This window comes from Colletes gigas, unplaced genomic scaffold, assembly GCF_013123115.1.
Source record: "Colletes gigas isolate AHSC1104 unplaced genomic scaffold, ASM1312311v1 Colletes_gigas_Sc00037, whole genome shotgun sequence".
Classification (NCBI taxonomy): domain Eukaryota; kingdom Metazoa; phylum Arthropoda; class Insecta; order Hymenoptera; family Colletidae; genus Colletes; species Colletes gigas.
The window spans coordinates 45,933-62,342 of NW_025106666.1; the positions used below are offsets into that span (position 1 = coordinate 45,933).

At 38.0% G+C, this 16,410-nt stretch overlaps 1 protein-coding gene across 4 annotated transcripts; it reads left to right on the plus strand.

The window, feature by feature from the left end:
- The first annotated feature begins 438 nt into the window (after positions 1–438).
- LOC122402524 (NGFI-A-binding protein homolog) lies at positions 439–16,018 on the plus strand. 4 transcript variants are annotated; one of them, XM_043405385.1, is made up of 11 exons: positions 439–1,053; positions 10,846–10,947; positions 11,298–11,435; positions 11,866–12,176; positions 12,399–12,611; positions 12,759–13,009; positions 13,244–13,346; positions 14,771–14,841; positions 14,994–15,105; positions 15,261–15,317; positions 15,447–16,018. In XM_043405385.1, exons 1-11 carry the CDS (start codon positions 729–731, stop codon positions 15,552–15,554), a joined length of 1,791 nt encoding a protein of 596 aa, XP_043261320.1. In that variant the 5' UTR covers positions 439–728; the 3' UTR covers positions 15,555–16,018. The 4 variants fall into 4 exon arrangements, 3 of the variants coding, with proteins under 3 accessions (XP_043261320.1, XP_043261321.1, XP_043261322.1); XM_043405386.1 differs by having other exon boundaries at positions 12,759–12,913; XR_006259518.1 differs by lacking the exon at positions 15,447–16,018 and having other exon boundaries at positions 14,999–15,105; positions 15,261–15,316.
- Positions 16,019–16,410: the final 392 nt, after the last annotated feature.

Sequence of the window (16,410 nt, forward strand, 5' to 3'; positions counted from 1 at the left end):
ACGTTGTGTGGTCTGGTAGAAGGGGATCCGCTCAGACATGCCGTGGAATCACTCGATGGCCGGCAATGTACACTGCGTCATCGTTCCAAGTGTCTCGATGTCGTTCTTTGAAGTGTTAGCACGATTTTTGTAAAATCCTATTTCTGTACTCGATAATTAGAAAAAGACGTTTAGTGGTCCATTCAGAAAATACAAAAGCACGTTTAATAATATCTAGTTGAAAGTTCTAATACACAATAACAACGTCAAAGCAATTTTTTCCACGATAATTAAAATACCAATTCGCGCGGTCGTATGAATACAATTAATATTCAAGTATCATTGTTCTGTTTAACGGGTTTACGTTGAAGAGATCGTTTGTTCTTATCGTTGTATTTTTCCCTCTATATTTGGATCTCTCAATTTTACGAAAATATTATTTTTATTCGGTAGACAATCCTTCTTTCCTTTTGCATATCGGTCTATTATGATTACCGACTGATATAATGTTAAAGTAATGCTGCCTAATTTCTACAGACTGTTCGTAGTGGCGAAAATTGAGTCGTTTGTATTTGTACTCGTAAAGCAGTGTCGAATGTGCGGTCGGATCGTTAAATGCATAGACTTTTCGATGCATCGGAACGTGATAAGCGTTGTTCTTCGAGTGTTGTGAGTGTGCATATTGAGGGAGGTAGGGCTTCGTTGTCATCCTCCCGGCGAGAAAAGAAAAGCGGTTCTGCCTCTGGAAGATGGAAAGTCGCGTGCTTGGAGGACCGGCGACGGAAGAGACGACAGTGGCGGTGACCACAACGTGCGGCATCGGAACACCTTCTCCAGTACCAACAGCGTCGATCAACGCAGTTCCTGGTGTCGGTGGTACCGGCACTCTTACTTCGGCCACTTGTACCATCCAGAATCCTGCGGTCGTTGTGGCGAGCCCGCCGACCAAGCATCAACAATCCGCTGCCGTGCTCTCCACTGTCCCCGCTATCCCTACTGTCCCCACTGTCTCCGCTGTCAGCACTGTCAACGCCTCTGTACCGAAGATACTCAGCAGAAACGTCAACGGCACGCGTAAGTCCGATCTTCTTCCTTGTAGTTTCTCTCTTCAAAAAATGCGGATACGATCTTTATCCTGGCTTGTCACAAATTCCCGTCCGACGAATGGAAGATCGTTTTACAGTGGATTCAAATCAGAGTTGTGCAGAATTACGATCGAAGTATAATTACAAAAAAAAAATAATGTAATTAAATTACATTAATTGGTGAACCTGTCGAAAAAGTGTACTTTATCAAATCCAAGTATCATGTTAAGGACATCATTTTGAACAACTTGAACGACTGTTTTTGATTTGGACTTAAACGCAAGTATAGTTTTATCTACCACGTAAAAATTACCAGCCTTAAACCGTTGAAATCATCTTTGTATATTTCCTGAATTAATCGTTTCGATTCTGCTGGCGATTTACTCGAATTAAAGAAGATACAGTGCCGTAATACAGTGACATATGTGTTCCTTCCTTGGAATCATTTTAAGGGCGATCCGCATAATTTAGTTGATACCTTAAAAACAAAAATAATAAATTTCATTTGTTTAACGTCATGATTATTATTAAAAAAACAATAATTACGAAAGAAGGTGAAACTGCTTGTTTGTTTATATCGACGAAAAACGTAATTGTAAAATAATAGAACGCAAAGCTTGAGAATATAAGAGACTACTGGCGGTGGACACGGTCGGAGAGGAAAAAAAAACTCTTGGCTCGATAAGTTCTAAGTAAGCGCGGGAATCCAGCGAACTTGCCATAAAAACATCAACATTTTTTGTCGAGTTGCATAGCAGCGAAGCGAGCAAGTGGTCGTTTTTACTCACATTCGAGGCCAAATTTATGGCGCTCCGAATTATTCCGCTGTTACGAATAGACCGCTGCCTCTGGCATACCAATTCCAGGAAAATGTATCGGCCCGGCGATCAAAAAGTATAAGAACAGAGCGACGATTCTCACGAAAATGTAGCATTTTTATCGGTCATTTTACTGGCCGGCAAAGAAAAGTAAAGAAATAGAACCGAACCGAACGTTTATCGTTTCGATTCCTCGAACGTTACGAAACGCTAACTCGCCTCGGGAGAAGAAGCAAAATGTGCGTCTATAAAACAGTTAGCACGCTTTGCAGTTTAATTTTGTTACGGACATTACGGAGCAATCTCTAATGCGTAAGAGCCTTTGATCCGCGAAGTTGCTCTCGCAACGTTTCAACACCAAGCAACAAAATTTTAATCGAGAAAAAGGAGGCAGAAAGAGAACCGAGGGAAAGAGAGGGTAAAAAAGGAGAAGCAGCCATTTGCAGTATGAACCACCGCACTGGCGTCAGTGGGAGATATCCTCTCTTGCAATTTCAACTTTCGGAGAAACGCTGCGCAAAACCGCGAGCCCAGTACCCTTTTTATCGTTAGTCTGCACTGGTCAACTCTATGCTTATACGGTTACCGCCGATGGCTGTTCGCGTTGTAAGAAACTGACAAAAACGTTTCTCGCGATAGTTGCTCACCGATGGCAGAAGAAAAACCGCCTTTTTGCACGACGCAGCGTGACGGTTTTTGCCTGTTGCTTGTGACTCATGTCTCCTCTTATGTATCACGAGTAGACAAAGCCCCATCCACTATATGTACCTATGTGTGTCCCTATATTCGGTACACATGTATCTAATCTAAGCTTTTTTTCTTAGAAAGCAAATTCTATACCAAATGTGAAAAATCGGATCGCTATTTTAATAGTATACTGCCTGCTGATACTCCAACGATCATTTTCTATTTAATCGTGAATTACAAAACTGTATAATTCTCTGCGAAATCTGTAACAAGTGCAAATTCACTGACAGGTTTCTATAAACGACGTAATCGCGCGGTTTACAGAGTGACAATTTTTTCGTTTAAAGCGATTTAAGGACTCGTTAGAAAAAATTGAAATCGTAAGCGAAGAACACCGATACCGCGTGGATCCAATTTTTAAAACCCGGGACACGTTAACGGGAGGTTCATTGAAATATAATGTCGGAGCGATACGGTCCACTGATCATAGTAAATGGACGGAACACGTGAGTCGATTACCTGAACCGGGCCCCACCGTGGCTTTCAACCGCTAATTATGATGTCAATTATAAAACACCTATCCTAGAAATAACTTTATTATGTCGAGCAGTGGTCGGCAATACGGACCATTTATAGTTTTAAGATGGTACACTGGTCACTTTAATTATATAAATCTTTGAGAAATTAGTTGCTCTTTGTAATTCAAAAGAAGAACCTACAAATGAAGATATATAGAATTATCCAAATTAAGTGTCTTTAAATTGATATATGTATAACACGAATTATTGCATTTCGGATTTCTTTACTTTAATACACGATTCGTTTCATTACCTGTTTTCTTTTTCTTTTTTACAACGTTCGTATTTACAATGTTACGTACGTTTAGTTATCTGAGAAAATCCCTGTTTCGACGCTTAAATGGCAAGAAATTAAAGCGACCGGAATATACGGACGAACTTTAAAGGGATCTCTTCCTTTCAACGTTGCATCATGAATTACTTCGGCTCCGATTTTAGTTTGTCAGTGAAATTAGCCGGTATTCAAGTGCATCCACCCACGGATCACGCAGCATCTCGATCGTATTCAGATTACATTCAGGCATCCTTTTAATGTTGGCAGAGATATAAGCACACAAGCAGGCAAAATCTCAAAGAGCTCGTTACAATCGACAGCTGCTCTTGCACCGTTAATATTTCTGCTATACAGAAGCATAGACCAGAATCGTGATGAAAAACTCTAAAAACAAAAAAATGACAAGTAAGTCATCTTCGCGTAATGGATGGATCGTAATTACGAAATATCTCGTTTGCCGGATAACTACCGCGCGTAATCGATCCGATAAAGGAATCGGCAATATTCCCACAAGAGGGGTCCCTGGCTCTTTATATTTAGTTCGTGAATAAATTAGAAGACAAGAACTGGCGTTGCCGTGTCCGATCGGTTCGCCGCTGCAGAAGAAGGGGGATCAGAGACACTGTCCCCCATTTGCTCGTGTACCTTTCTCTGTTTTTTGTTCTAAACGATAATCCCGAAGAGCGATGCGCGGTTGCGCCCGCGCCGTTCTACCTGTCGAACCGACACTTCACGGGAAACGCCAGAGAGAATATAAAACGTACGCGCACGCGAGTGTGTGTGTGTGTGTGTGTGTGTGTGTGTGTGTGTGTGTGTGTGTGTATACGTACGCTCTGTTTCTACCGTTCTGCACCCGGACAGACCGGACCCGTTCGTCCGGCCCACGGCCCTGCACCGCTCGACTCTGCTTCGACGGGCCGTCTGCCGGGAACATATGCATATCATCACCCTTTACATCAGTCACGAGAAAAAAACTCGGAAGAGGCCCGACCCAGAATGAAAAAAAAGAAGACAAATACCTCGAAAGAATTCTTTGTCTCTTTCTCCTCTCTTTCTGTTCCATCGTTCTTTTCCCGTGGGTTCCCGTCATTCTTTTCTATCTGATTTCTTCCTTTCTCAGGCCGTTTTTGTCCCGCCGATAGACCCCTTTTTTCCATGTTTTTATCAGTCTTCAACCTTACGATCCGAGGGAGAGAGAGCAAACAGAGGACAGGATTCGTGTGTACACACATGTGCGTGTGCTTCTTCGTTTAACATTTTTCGCGCGCGTACCTTTCAATAATTCGCATCAGGAACAACTATTATACGAACGCCTGGAAGTTTCGGAAGCTCTGTCGAGCGATCCATCTGTATATCTGCAAAATTTATAATAAACAGAATCAGTCTCGTTTACCGCAAATAATTCGTGAAGTATTTGCTGTGTGAACAAATGATTATTTTGTTTTTTTTCTTATCAAGATCGCCTTTCGTTTTTTAAAAGGAACGTCGTACACGTTTTCTTATATTTCGTGTAAAAATATTATGTCGTGTATGGCAGTGAACTCTGGGTCCATTTTAATCAAAGTTGCGCAAAATTATAATTGAATTATTATAAGAATTATAATTACGAAATGATTGAATTACATTGTATAATAATTCGTAATTCAATCTTTCATTCAGTCAAATTATAATGTAATTCGTAATTGCGACTTGAGTATAATTGCAAAAGGAATGTAATTAAATTACATTAATTATAAATGATTACTTCTGCATAAACTTATAAAAGTAAACGATAATAATAAATAACAAATTTATAATAATTCGACAGACACTCGCAATAAAAAAAATTAACCCCCAATGCTTAGCTTATAACCCTTTGCTTCGTCTTCGCCGGGGTCCGAAAAAAAACTTACCGAAAAAATCATTTATTCACTAGATGCCCGTGGGAAAGGTTTTCATACAAACTTCACGTAGTATATACTTTTCCTTTTTAATGTCAATACTGTTATATGTTCTAGAATCTACACTTGATACTAGTCTAACACTTGGTACTAGTTCTGACTAAGTTTTACATGATTTCAAGTCGGTATACGGTTTTACTCTACTCTACCATATATCTATTTGAATTGTTCTTTGTTTATAACATAATAACGCTGAATTTTGACCTTCGGTTTACACCCATATAAAGACGTATTTATGAACCTTTTTTTATTGTTTGCGTGTCCTGGACTGACCGCTAAAGTGGATTCCACGTGTTATAGTGCACTCTGTATAGATAATTATGCCAACATATCGCTAAACTTATCGTCATTTACTAAGGAATCCAGGTTTATCTTGTTTATTTGACCAAAGCCCGCCACTCGACTTTTTCCCGGAGTTGTTTTCGTATAGCATAGCTATTTTTCAATCGACCTCCCGAACTCTTTCATTTGTTCGCCGCGCGAGATTATGCATTTTATTTCTCTGTTGTGATTTTTGCGTGCCCCGTCGTCGCTTCGGCGAAAAAACACTTAAAATGTCTATTTTCCAACGGAACCGTATCGTGTCAAATAAAAATGTATGAGACGCGAACTTTTCAAATTCGGAAATACGCAGCGTTTTAGTTTTTTTTCTCTCTCTCTCTTATTTATTTTCTTAGACGAGTATTCCGTTCTTTCGATTCGCGACGAAAACAATGTTATCCTTGGATAACGTTTTGTTCGTAATGGAAAATACTGGTTTTCCGTTGCACTGATTTCAACCGAATGGAATTTATTTTGATGAATAAGGAAACATTAGAAAATTAAGCAAGGTCGGATGTATTTATGCAGAATAAGAGGCGCGTCAGAACCGATTTTTCAATAACAGTTATAACATTATATCGGTTGTTTTTCAATCCCTATTGCAAACTATTGTTTTCGCCCTGTACCGTTGTCGTTCGTCTTTTAATAAACGTATCCTAATCTCTTTTGCAATTTTAACGGCCTGCTAGTTTTTTTTAGATGGCGTATGCAAACGCGTACAGAATCAGTCGACCATATTTTAAAACGCCTTTAAGGGTGGGACATCGGTTTAAACAGCAGGGGATGGAAAACGATGGAGGCTGGCAGCCGATCGGAGGTTGGAATTTGGGCCCCACCCTGATGTGCCCAGAAACGTTACCCAGCCAATGTCGACCGAGGCAATACTACCCCCTCGTAGAAGATACGTTTTCTCAGTTTAGACGCGGTCCAATACATCCCGATTCGTTGCGTCGATATCTCGGCGTACCTTGTACGACTATAGGAAAATTAACTTTCTGAATTAAAACAAATCATTCAAAACTTTAATTTCTATATTATAAACTATTTGTACGATGAAAGGTTACGCATTCAACAACGATAATCACTTTTGTCACGATAGCTTCGAACTGCTGTTCGGTTGATGATAAATTAATAAATTTACGTATATAGAAAACAATAAACATATCTCTTGAACGGAAGAAGTAAGAAAAAGAACGCGTAACGTAAAAAACAAACGATACAATTAATCTAGCAGTTTTCTATTTGCAAAAGATTTTGTAAGATTTTTCCAGCGTTGCTCGTTGATCATTGACTATCAAATTAGTTTTTTCTCTCTTCTTCGTTGACGGTCGAGAAAGTGGAAACGAATAAAATGGTATCCTAGAGACGGTTTAATGGTAATGGTGTTGGTGTATTGGAAAGAGGAGTGATGAGGGCACCGAGAACGAAAACGGTAAGGTAAAACGAGGAGGTATAGCGAAAGGGTGGTACATCGAGAGTAGCGTGAAGGATAAAAAGAGGGCTGCTGAGAGAGCAGCGGATGGGGGGCGACCAAGAAACAGGGGAGACTATGAGAAGGGAGGAGAAGCGGGGAAAGCTGGATAGAGAAAGAGATAGAAAGGTAAAGGTAGGGGGATCGAAACGGCGACTCAGTCCATCTGTCCGGTGTTTTGTCCAAGCGGCGGCAGAGGCACTAGACAAAAACTCACCTAACCCTTCCTTGATTACAATGCCAGCAAAAAGCGAAATACTAACCGCTGCCGCCGCCGCCGCCGCTGCTGCGCGAGAACGGGCACTTCTAAGAAACTAGACCCGTTTTTGCGTAGCATCGGAAGAGCGTCCGCACCGTGAGCTATCGGACAAAGAAGCTATACCACTCGTTCGCTCTCGCCCCGGTCTTCTCTTTACCGTCCAACCCGAAAGTCTTTTACCCTGAACCCACCCCCTTAACCGCCCCGATGGCTCATCGCCCACCGCCTTCTAGCCTGCCACCTCGGCTTTCTTTTGCCTATCCAGTCGTGGCTTCTGCCTCGTATTCGTCTTCGCTTGCACCGTCCTATCGAGCCCTATCCTAGCCCTCCTCCTCCCCATCCATTACGTACGAGAACTTATCGATCCTCCTTAAAGCGTTTGGCGGTGTTCCCGAAAGAAATATCCTTGTTTCCTGCGAACATAACCATTTTATCAAGAACCGATCGATGTATTCTTTCCGCAATTATACTTTCTCACAGTCCTTTCGGCTGCTCGAATCTCAGTGGAAATGGTTCGAAGCTTACTTGACAGTAAAAGAAACGAGACTTATCGGCGCTAATTACAAGAAAGCATGCAATCTGCTTCCACGGCCTTACGTTGCATCGCATCATTCGCGTAACGTCATGTAAATACATCAATGTCGCCTCGTGTTGCTTGTATACGTTACCCTAACCGTGTTACATCATGACATCGAAACAATTTTCTCCGTTACTTTCTGTTTCTATTATTTGGACAGTATCGACATCCGGATCGTGGTCCAAACCTCTACCGTGTTTTGTCATCGCTGCTCGTTTTGTAACCGGTTTAAGACATCGGTTTTGCGTTTACACATTCTTCTTTGTAATTTTCTTTTTGTTTTTCTAAAAAAAACTTGGCGACGTGCTGATCAACGTTGTTCTTTATTCCGATTTTTCGATGCCCCGTGCCCCTTGACTCTGCAATCCTAATTGCTCCGTAATCGTTGACTCTGTAACTTTAACGACGACTCGTAGAATTGCTGGAAAAGATACGGCGTCGGTATTAATTTTCTCCCGTGTACCGAATCCTGGTTCGTCCGGAATATTTCGAACACGCTAAATCGTTAATTACGGACAACTTTAGAAGAATCGGTCCGCGAAACGAGACGATACCCCTGAAACGAACTAATCTGTCGCCGCTGTTGGTTCGTTTTTTAATAGAATGCCACCAGAGACTTTTATCGACGGACCTCTTTCTCCGGTCACGTAGAGAGTAGGTATACCTGTGACCGACAGTCTAGGCCAGGCAGTACATTTACATAACAACTTTTTTGACACAGGATAATCGTTTTTGTTTGCCGGGAACACGTACGCAAGTCGGAGGTAGAGTCGCCACGGCATAGCATCCAATACCGCGCGCATCAGGGACGTGCTAAGAAAAACCTGATCCTACCGTGGCCTCCTCAGCCTTCCTGGGAACGACGTGTGCGCGCGCGCGATCTCTTCGACACCACCGAGTTTTCTCTATGCTACCGTTCGCCTCCGTTCTTTTCTTTTTCACCGAACAACCGGATGACAGTCTGTCGCCGCGCCGTTGTGTCTTAACAAAATTGTTACACACGCTCGGCACTCGTCTCGATCCTTCCAAATTATTCGCTCTTGGACGCGAAACCAATAGAACACCGAGATCGCTACGACACCCAAACCAAAATAATTAGTATAATTATAATTTACTTAACGAGTACGAGTTGCCTCTGAAACTTTCAACCTAATGATTTTACAGGATCGAACATAATTCTCTGTAACGCTTATACATTTTGATTTAATCGACTACGATTTAAACATTTGTGCTGCTTTTTACAATCACGGGCTAGGTAATCCACGCCACGTGTATTCTTGACTACGTGTGTAATCATGGGTGTCCCATGCAACTGGGAAAATCTGTGTCTCTAAAACGGTTAGAGGTACAAAGAAACGGATAAGTTTTTTTGCATAGAACTTTTGGGGCGATGAGCAAACTGTTGGTCGTATATGCGCTTGGTCTCGTAAGTCAACGCACACACGGTATCGCTGTCTCATTAGAAAGAGCCGTGTCTCTTTAGTTCTCCTTGCTGCAGGGCCAACGTCAGAAAAATCTCGCGGAGCAACTCACCCCGATGCTGTCAGGGACTTACTCGTATCTCGGTCGGTGTATAAGCGTGAGACCGGGCCTCAGGTTCGTAATAAGACTTGACGGCCAGGTTTTTCAGCCCCGCTCTACCGTATTGCTTCGTATCTCCTTCTGCATTTCTTCTCTCTTTCGTTCTCTCTTGGCTTCCTGTCGCTCTCTTTTTTCTCTCTCCATCGTCTTCGTCCCTCTTTCCTTTTCTCCTTTCTTTTCTCATCCCTTAGATATACAGTGTGTCCCACGTATCTTGTTCACCTGAATGTCCTCGTTGTTTCGAACAATACCTAAAAATATTATTTGTAACAGTTATAGGGTTTAAAAAGGTACATAAACTGAGGTACGAATAGTTTCTTTTTTATAAATAGAGGCGCAGAAGAAATATAGAGGTCAATTTGTTTTTTTTTTTTATACATATAAAAGCATTAAGATACATTTGTTTTTAAATTTGCCGTTTCTGAGATATTTGTCTTTGTTCATTCTATTACTTTCGTTACGAAACATGCTCGAAAATATACTCGGCAACTTTTTAACAAAACTTCAAACAACCTATGTTTGTATAACACTTTTTTCTCATTTAGTCCTGCAGAATGTACTGGCAAAGTTTGATCATTAAAACCTGGAACACCCTGTATATATACATACAATATATGTATATATATACATATATGTTTTGTCCATTTTATCTCCCTACCCTTTGTTTTAATTTCTGTCTTTTCCTCTTTGTTGCTCTTGATCGGTTCTTTCTTCGGGACACTCTTGCTGCCCCCGTCGCGACGTCTGATGCCATGCCAGCGGTACCGGTATTAATTTATACGCTGTACGTGTGTGCACGCCGCTTTTTCTCGCAGTTCCTCGAAATTTGCAAGAAACTAGTCGGACACCCTGGCGGCTCGACTGCCTGCCGCATACTGTTCGCCGTTTGCTTGCTCGCAACATCCTCTTTGCAGAACATCGTGAACCAAAGATCAACGAAGCGAATGATACAACCTTCGACGGACTCATTGAACAAGAAATTGTTTCACATTTGTTTGCTTATGTTTAACGATTTCAAATCGTCTTTAATCTTTGCGTAACTCTAACTTGTATTCTTAGATATGTATAATTACAAACGACGAATAATCACATTTTCAACGTCTCCATTATGTTATACAAAGTTTTTGCAATTTAATTCGCATCATTTCTTATATATTTGATGTATATACTATTACTCCCTCCTGTATCGCTTATATAACTTTGTTTTCATAGGCAGTAAATAACATTTTGTCTTAAATCTGCGTCATTAATTAACGTTTATTACAAATTATTTAGTGGTGCAGACGTCCGTACCTCAGAATGAAGCAGAACTGCAGCTGTACAGAGTCATGCAGCGTGCGTCTCTTTTGGGCTACTACGATACCCTTTTAGAAATGGGTAAACAAATTTTCTTTTTTACGACGTTATAGTTTCTTCGCTGGAATATAACAATTATAACAATTATATTTGGTACTCAAAATATGTTGCTATAATGTATTCTATATTAACATATTAAATTTGAGTCGTTCCGTAATGTAATCCTCGATAAAAGATCAGACTATGTTGTACCATATTATACAAAAAATTAAAAATCATTTTCATAATACCACCAGGAAGATAAATACATATAGCGAAAAACCACCGATCAGTTACAGAAAACTATAAAACGAATGAAGTAGAAAAACAATTAGGCAAGAATGTTAAAGTTAACGCATGAAAGGTAAACAATTTTATATAAACTATTCCAGGTGGTGATGACGTGCAACAATTATGCGATGCTGGAGAAGAAGAATTTCTAGAAATTATGGCATTAGTTGGTATGGCGAGTAAACCCCTTCACGTTAGAAGACTTCAGAAAGCTCTCCAGGAATGGCTTACGAATCCTTGTAAAGTATCCTAATATCGAATTAATACTCACTACGCTTAATTCAACTAATTTCAACGAAATAACAATATTTCATATACAGAGTGTTCACGTTATTATTAATTAACGTTTTTTCCGTACACAGCAAGATGTTAAAAAAATCTTCCGATGCGTTAAGTTAATAATAAGTATTCGCATCTTTATTGACGCCCAATCTTAGTAAATGAAAATGTTTGTTATTCGTATTCGAGTTTATTCCTAAATCATATCCGATATTTTAAAATAGTATCGGACTCGTAGGGCAGGTTTTGAAGAGTTTTGAAACTTTTCGAGGATCGACTGCTCTGAGATAAATTTTAAAACTTTTTCACAAATATTTAATGCTAGGACTATCGACGACTTGTGCATCTACTTCTACTAGAGTAAACAATTAAAATCGTTGTGTATTGCAGCACTTTTTCAGACACCAGTCGTATCAACAAGTGCTACATGTAAAAATCCTGCAAGCATAGGTTTCCCTTGTGCTAGTCCCAGACCACAAGTACAAAATCTTCAAGGTTTTACAACAACCTCGCAAACAGCAACACCAACACCATATGTCTCGTCACACGTATCTTTAACACCATTGCCATGTAGAAGTACCAGTCCTGTTGTATCGGTTACAAGTGTGACAGCATCAGTTGCCTCAACGACTTTTCGTCAAAGCCCGAGTCCTAATACGCCTCTACCATATACAACTTCTCATAGCCCTGGTGTATTACAGGTATATTACAAGTTTTAATCGATATTTTTAACTCTTGCAAACTAATGTACTATAATATTGTATACAGAATATTCTATTTAACTAGAGCACCCTAAATATCTTTGTTGTCATACATAACTGCCTGCAGTCATTTTTGTTATATTTATGTATGTTTCTATGATCTTAAGGGTATTCTTATGTATAAAATACAATAACTTATTGAGAAGATCCTGTTTTTGCTAGGTAGGAACATGCGAATCATCTTGTGGCAGTGGTACAACGCCAAGTCCTAGCGGTGGTGGTGGTGCACCTGCAAGTCCAACGCAGCCAACTCCGACTCTTCTACAATCTCAAATACAAAGACTTGCAGAAGCAGCTGAGAGACTTGCTGCTACCATTCGACCTGTTGACCCAAAACCTCATAATGTGAAAAAGAAAATTTGTAAAAATTTAGAGGTAAATCTATGTAGTATGTATCTTGATAAGTATTAGCATCTAAATGAATTTAAAATTGCTAGCAAATGGTTAAAAAACACATGTATTAAATAGCTACAACTATGGTACACAACTTCACAAGTAACTATGAAATAACATTGTTTGTAGATGGTAATGGCTATGCCTGATAGTGATCCACGCAGAATGGAAGAAATTCGAAAATATGCAGCAATTTATGGAAGATTTGACTGTAAAAGGAAACCAGAGAAACCACTGACATTACATGAAGTGTCAGTAAACGAAGCTGCTGCACAAATTTGCAGGTTCGTACCTGCCCTTCTTACTAGAAGAGACGAACTTTTTCCTTTGGCCCGCCGTATTGTGAGAGATTCTGGGTATCATTATTCAAAAAGTCATTAGTAAGTACCTTTAGTTCTTATCAAATGTTGTTAATTCGAAATTAATACATGCCATAAAACGAGCAAAAATGGATTGCAATAGGAACACTACAACTACAAAAAATTACCAACGTTTATTAAAACATGAATTCAATCACGTTCTTAATCGGAATTCTTTAGATACATCGAGTTTAATCAAAGTTGTCTGCAAATACGTTGATCGACGTACATAAATTTATGTTTATGATGCTTTAGCTTATCCGTATCAAGGCTACGTGAAAACGGCGAAGAAAACGAAACCGAGCGTACAAAACGGCAGAAGCTCGAGCTCGAGGGTGAGAATGAAGATGCGACGCAGGTTAGCTCACCGCGACCATAAAAATAAGCCATATACAGATCGTTTCAGTTCAAAGTAGTCACAGACTTAAGGGAAAGTCAGGGATTTTGATGCAAGTTAATTAAGGTGGCAAAATCAAATCCGGGACTTGTTTTACATTTAATGTCGTTAAGTTCGAGAGGAAATCTTGTACAACTTAATAATATATTTTCAGAATTACAATAATTTACCATTGAGTTTATGCAGATATAATAATATACCAATTTATTCGATAGACGGTAACTTGAAACATAGTTAAGTAAAGATCACGTTGAAAGATCTACAAATAAGTTCGTTTTTCAGATAACTAATGTTATAAAATATACTATGCATCCTAAATAGATACAGAGAAGCATACTTAAAAATCCTTGATTGGATCCCACATTTGTGATAGCTTCGATCTGGGATTGTTGGGCTATTAACAAGCAGTATTCGCATGAGCGCTAACCACTAACTATGCATCCAGCACGTAAACAATTGCAACACGTAACTACCACTTCGTTGATATACATGTGAACCACAGGCGGAAAAGGTCAAGTATAGCTTTTGCATAATATGCATGGCTTTCGCACTGATTGTTTATATCTAAACTTTTGTTTCGTATCCCAAGATCACATTGAAAGAAGGAAACATAAAATATAATAGACAAATAGTAACGAACTAACGAACGAAATAATTGAACAAACGATATTTTGTTATACTATATTGTTGCTCTATAAGTTTTGGAAATTAGTCGAAAGTTTCCAGAAATCGAAAATTTGTATTAATTTTATGTTTTTCAGATACTTAACTTGAAGTTCCGTAATTTCTTACGTCGGATATATTAAAACTGTTTATTTCAATACATTTAAGTTTCTTTTAATTATACTCACTAAACGGATTGATTTTCTATAAAAAAAATTTGTTACTGTTTTAACCGTACTTCTGACAAAGTCGATTAGTCGTTAGACTTCGAGTTTTGAGAGTTTCGAGATCTCACAAAATTTCGAATTTGAATTTCGCGGAATTAAAAATAGGTTCCGATTCATTTCTAGTTTTCAGTAAAAATATTTTTCTTTTTGTATGTATATCTATTTGTTATTGTAATTGTAAAATATTATATTATATTTATAATCATAAATATTTTCTTTAAATGTAAATATTTTATATCAATTACATTTCGTTGGAAAAAAAGCAATAACAATTTAGTATACATAGAATGAAATTTTTAATTATCGTATAGTGGTCTCCTTCCACACTTGTTAGGACTCAATGCTTTGTTCCTAGTGTCCTGACGAGTAGTGTATGATCGTTTAAATTGCGATTTAATAATTATGTAAACTATATTAATAACAAGTTTCTATCTTTTTTTTGTACCTCATGCTATGTTTGCTATTCCTACTGTCTTTAGCAGTTCACTGTTTTAGGAGGAGTTGGACCTTCGCTGTTCTGAAATGGATATTAATAACTCGACGCGCAGAAGGCATAGATCGTCGAGGTGATTATGTGAATCGCAATTGTTAAATTCAGATTATTTCGTGTAGATATTTTGATATATTAAAAATGAAAATATTGTTTAATTTGGTAATAACTTAGTAGTAAATCATTCTATAAGAACATATTGATATTCAGGTATTTGCATTGTTTTAGTCCAGTTTGGAGGAAGAAGAATAACAATGGTATGTTCAGTGCAAGTATGGAAGACATTAGTGACTCTGACAGTCAACTTTCATTTTCTAATGAAGAATCTTCATCCATACATGTAAGTAAACAAATTATGTGTCTTATAATAGAACTGCAAGTAAAATAATTGATCTATTTACCTAAGGGCAGCATTAAATTGTATAAATTATTTTTATTTAGGACATTTAAAATATTCTTTAGTTTGTTAGGATTATACAAAGTTTGTTTTTGCAGGACACTAATGAAGCAGAAGCAGATAATACAGATAAAGAAAGTGATTTCAATCTTAAGGTATAGTATTGTTTTGTTATCACATGTCATGAATACAGACGTAATTTTTATAGAGGAAAACCTTTAAACTGTGTGAAAAATTGAACATGTACCGCTCATGGATTTTGTTAACAATTTGATTGGATGCAGGTAATAGCCTCACGCGGAGATAATATTATTGCAGTGGCGAATCCTGCACTGATGGAATGCAATCATCCTATAAAAGAAGAACCAACGGATGAAAAACCTACACTGTGATATTGTTACAGAATGTATTATTATGTTGAAATCATTCCAACGAACACATTTCAACTTGCGCATTACAATTAGTATTATTATTACCCATATTTGATCGTTGTCACGTTATTTAGTATTATCATACATACGTCAATTCACGAGAAAAATTGTAAAACAATTTGTTCATTAAGAATTACTTTTACCATCGGAATTGTTTTTGTAAAATTTACAGGATTACGTTAATACAGAACGATTCATTGCATAATTTTAATAAAATCTAACACATTTAAAACTATAAAGGTAACTTTGAATATTGTGAATACTAAACTTGTTTAAATTAAAATGAAGCACACACTGACTGAAATATAGTCACATATTGTACAACAGTAAAATTTGTAAATATACAAAGAACATTTTTTATCGTACGTATTGGATTTTTAAAGCAATTTACACATTGTTGTCTAACTAGTATAAAATCAATAAATACTTACAAGCAGAGAGTTTTTGTTTCTTTGAATTTACAAAAGAACTATAATTGTGCTTCAAATTATTTTTAATTGTATTATAACGAGAATTAGAACATTACGAATTAACAAAATACTTTTAATACACTGAAAAATATATAACTAATAGCATAAATAAAAAATTATAAACATAATAGTCCTTTCTAAAGCAACAATAAAACTTTCTTATGCATATGCGAATATATATTATTAAATTTCTTTATAATTGGAAATTTTAAATATCGAAAATTCTCAATAATTCATATCACCAACAACGAACGTTTGAAGGCTTCGAATCGAAGCTACCTACCGCTGACCTAAAACAATGTATCGAACTATCGATACCTATTGATGCTCAAGTATATCGAATATCG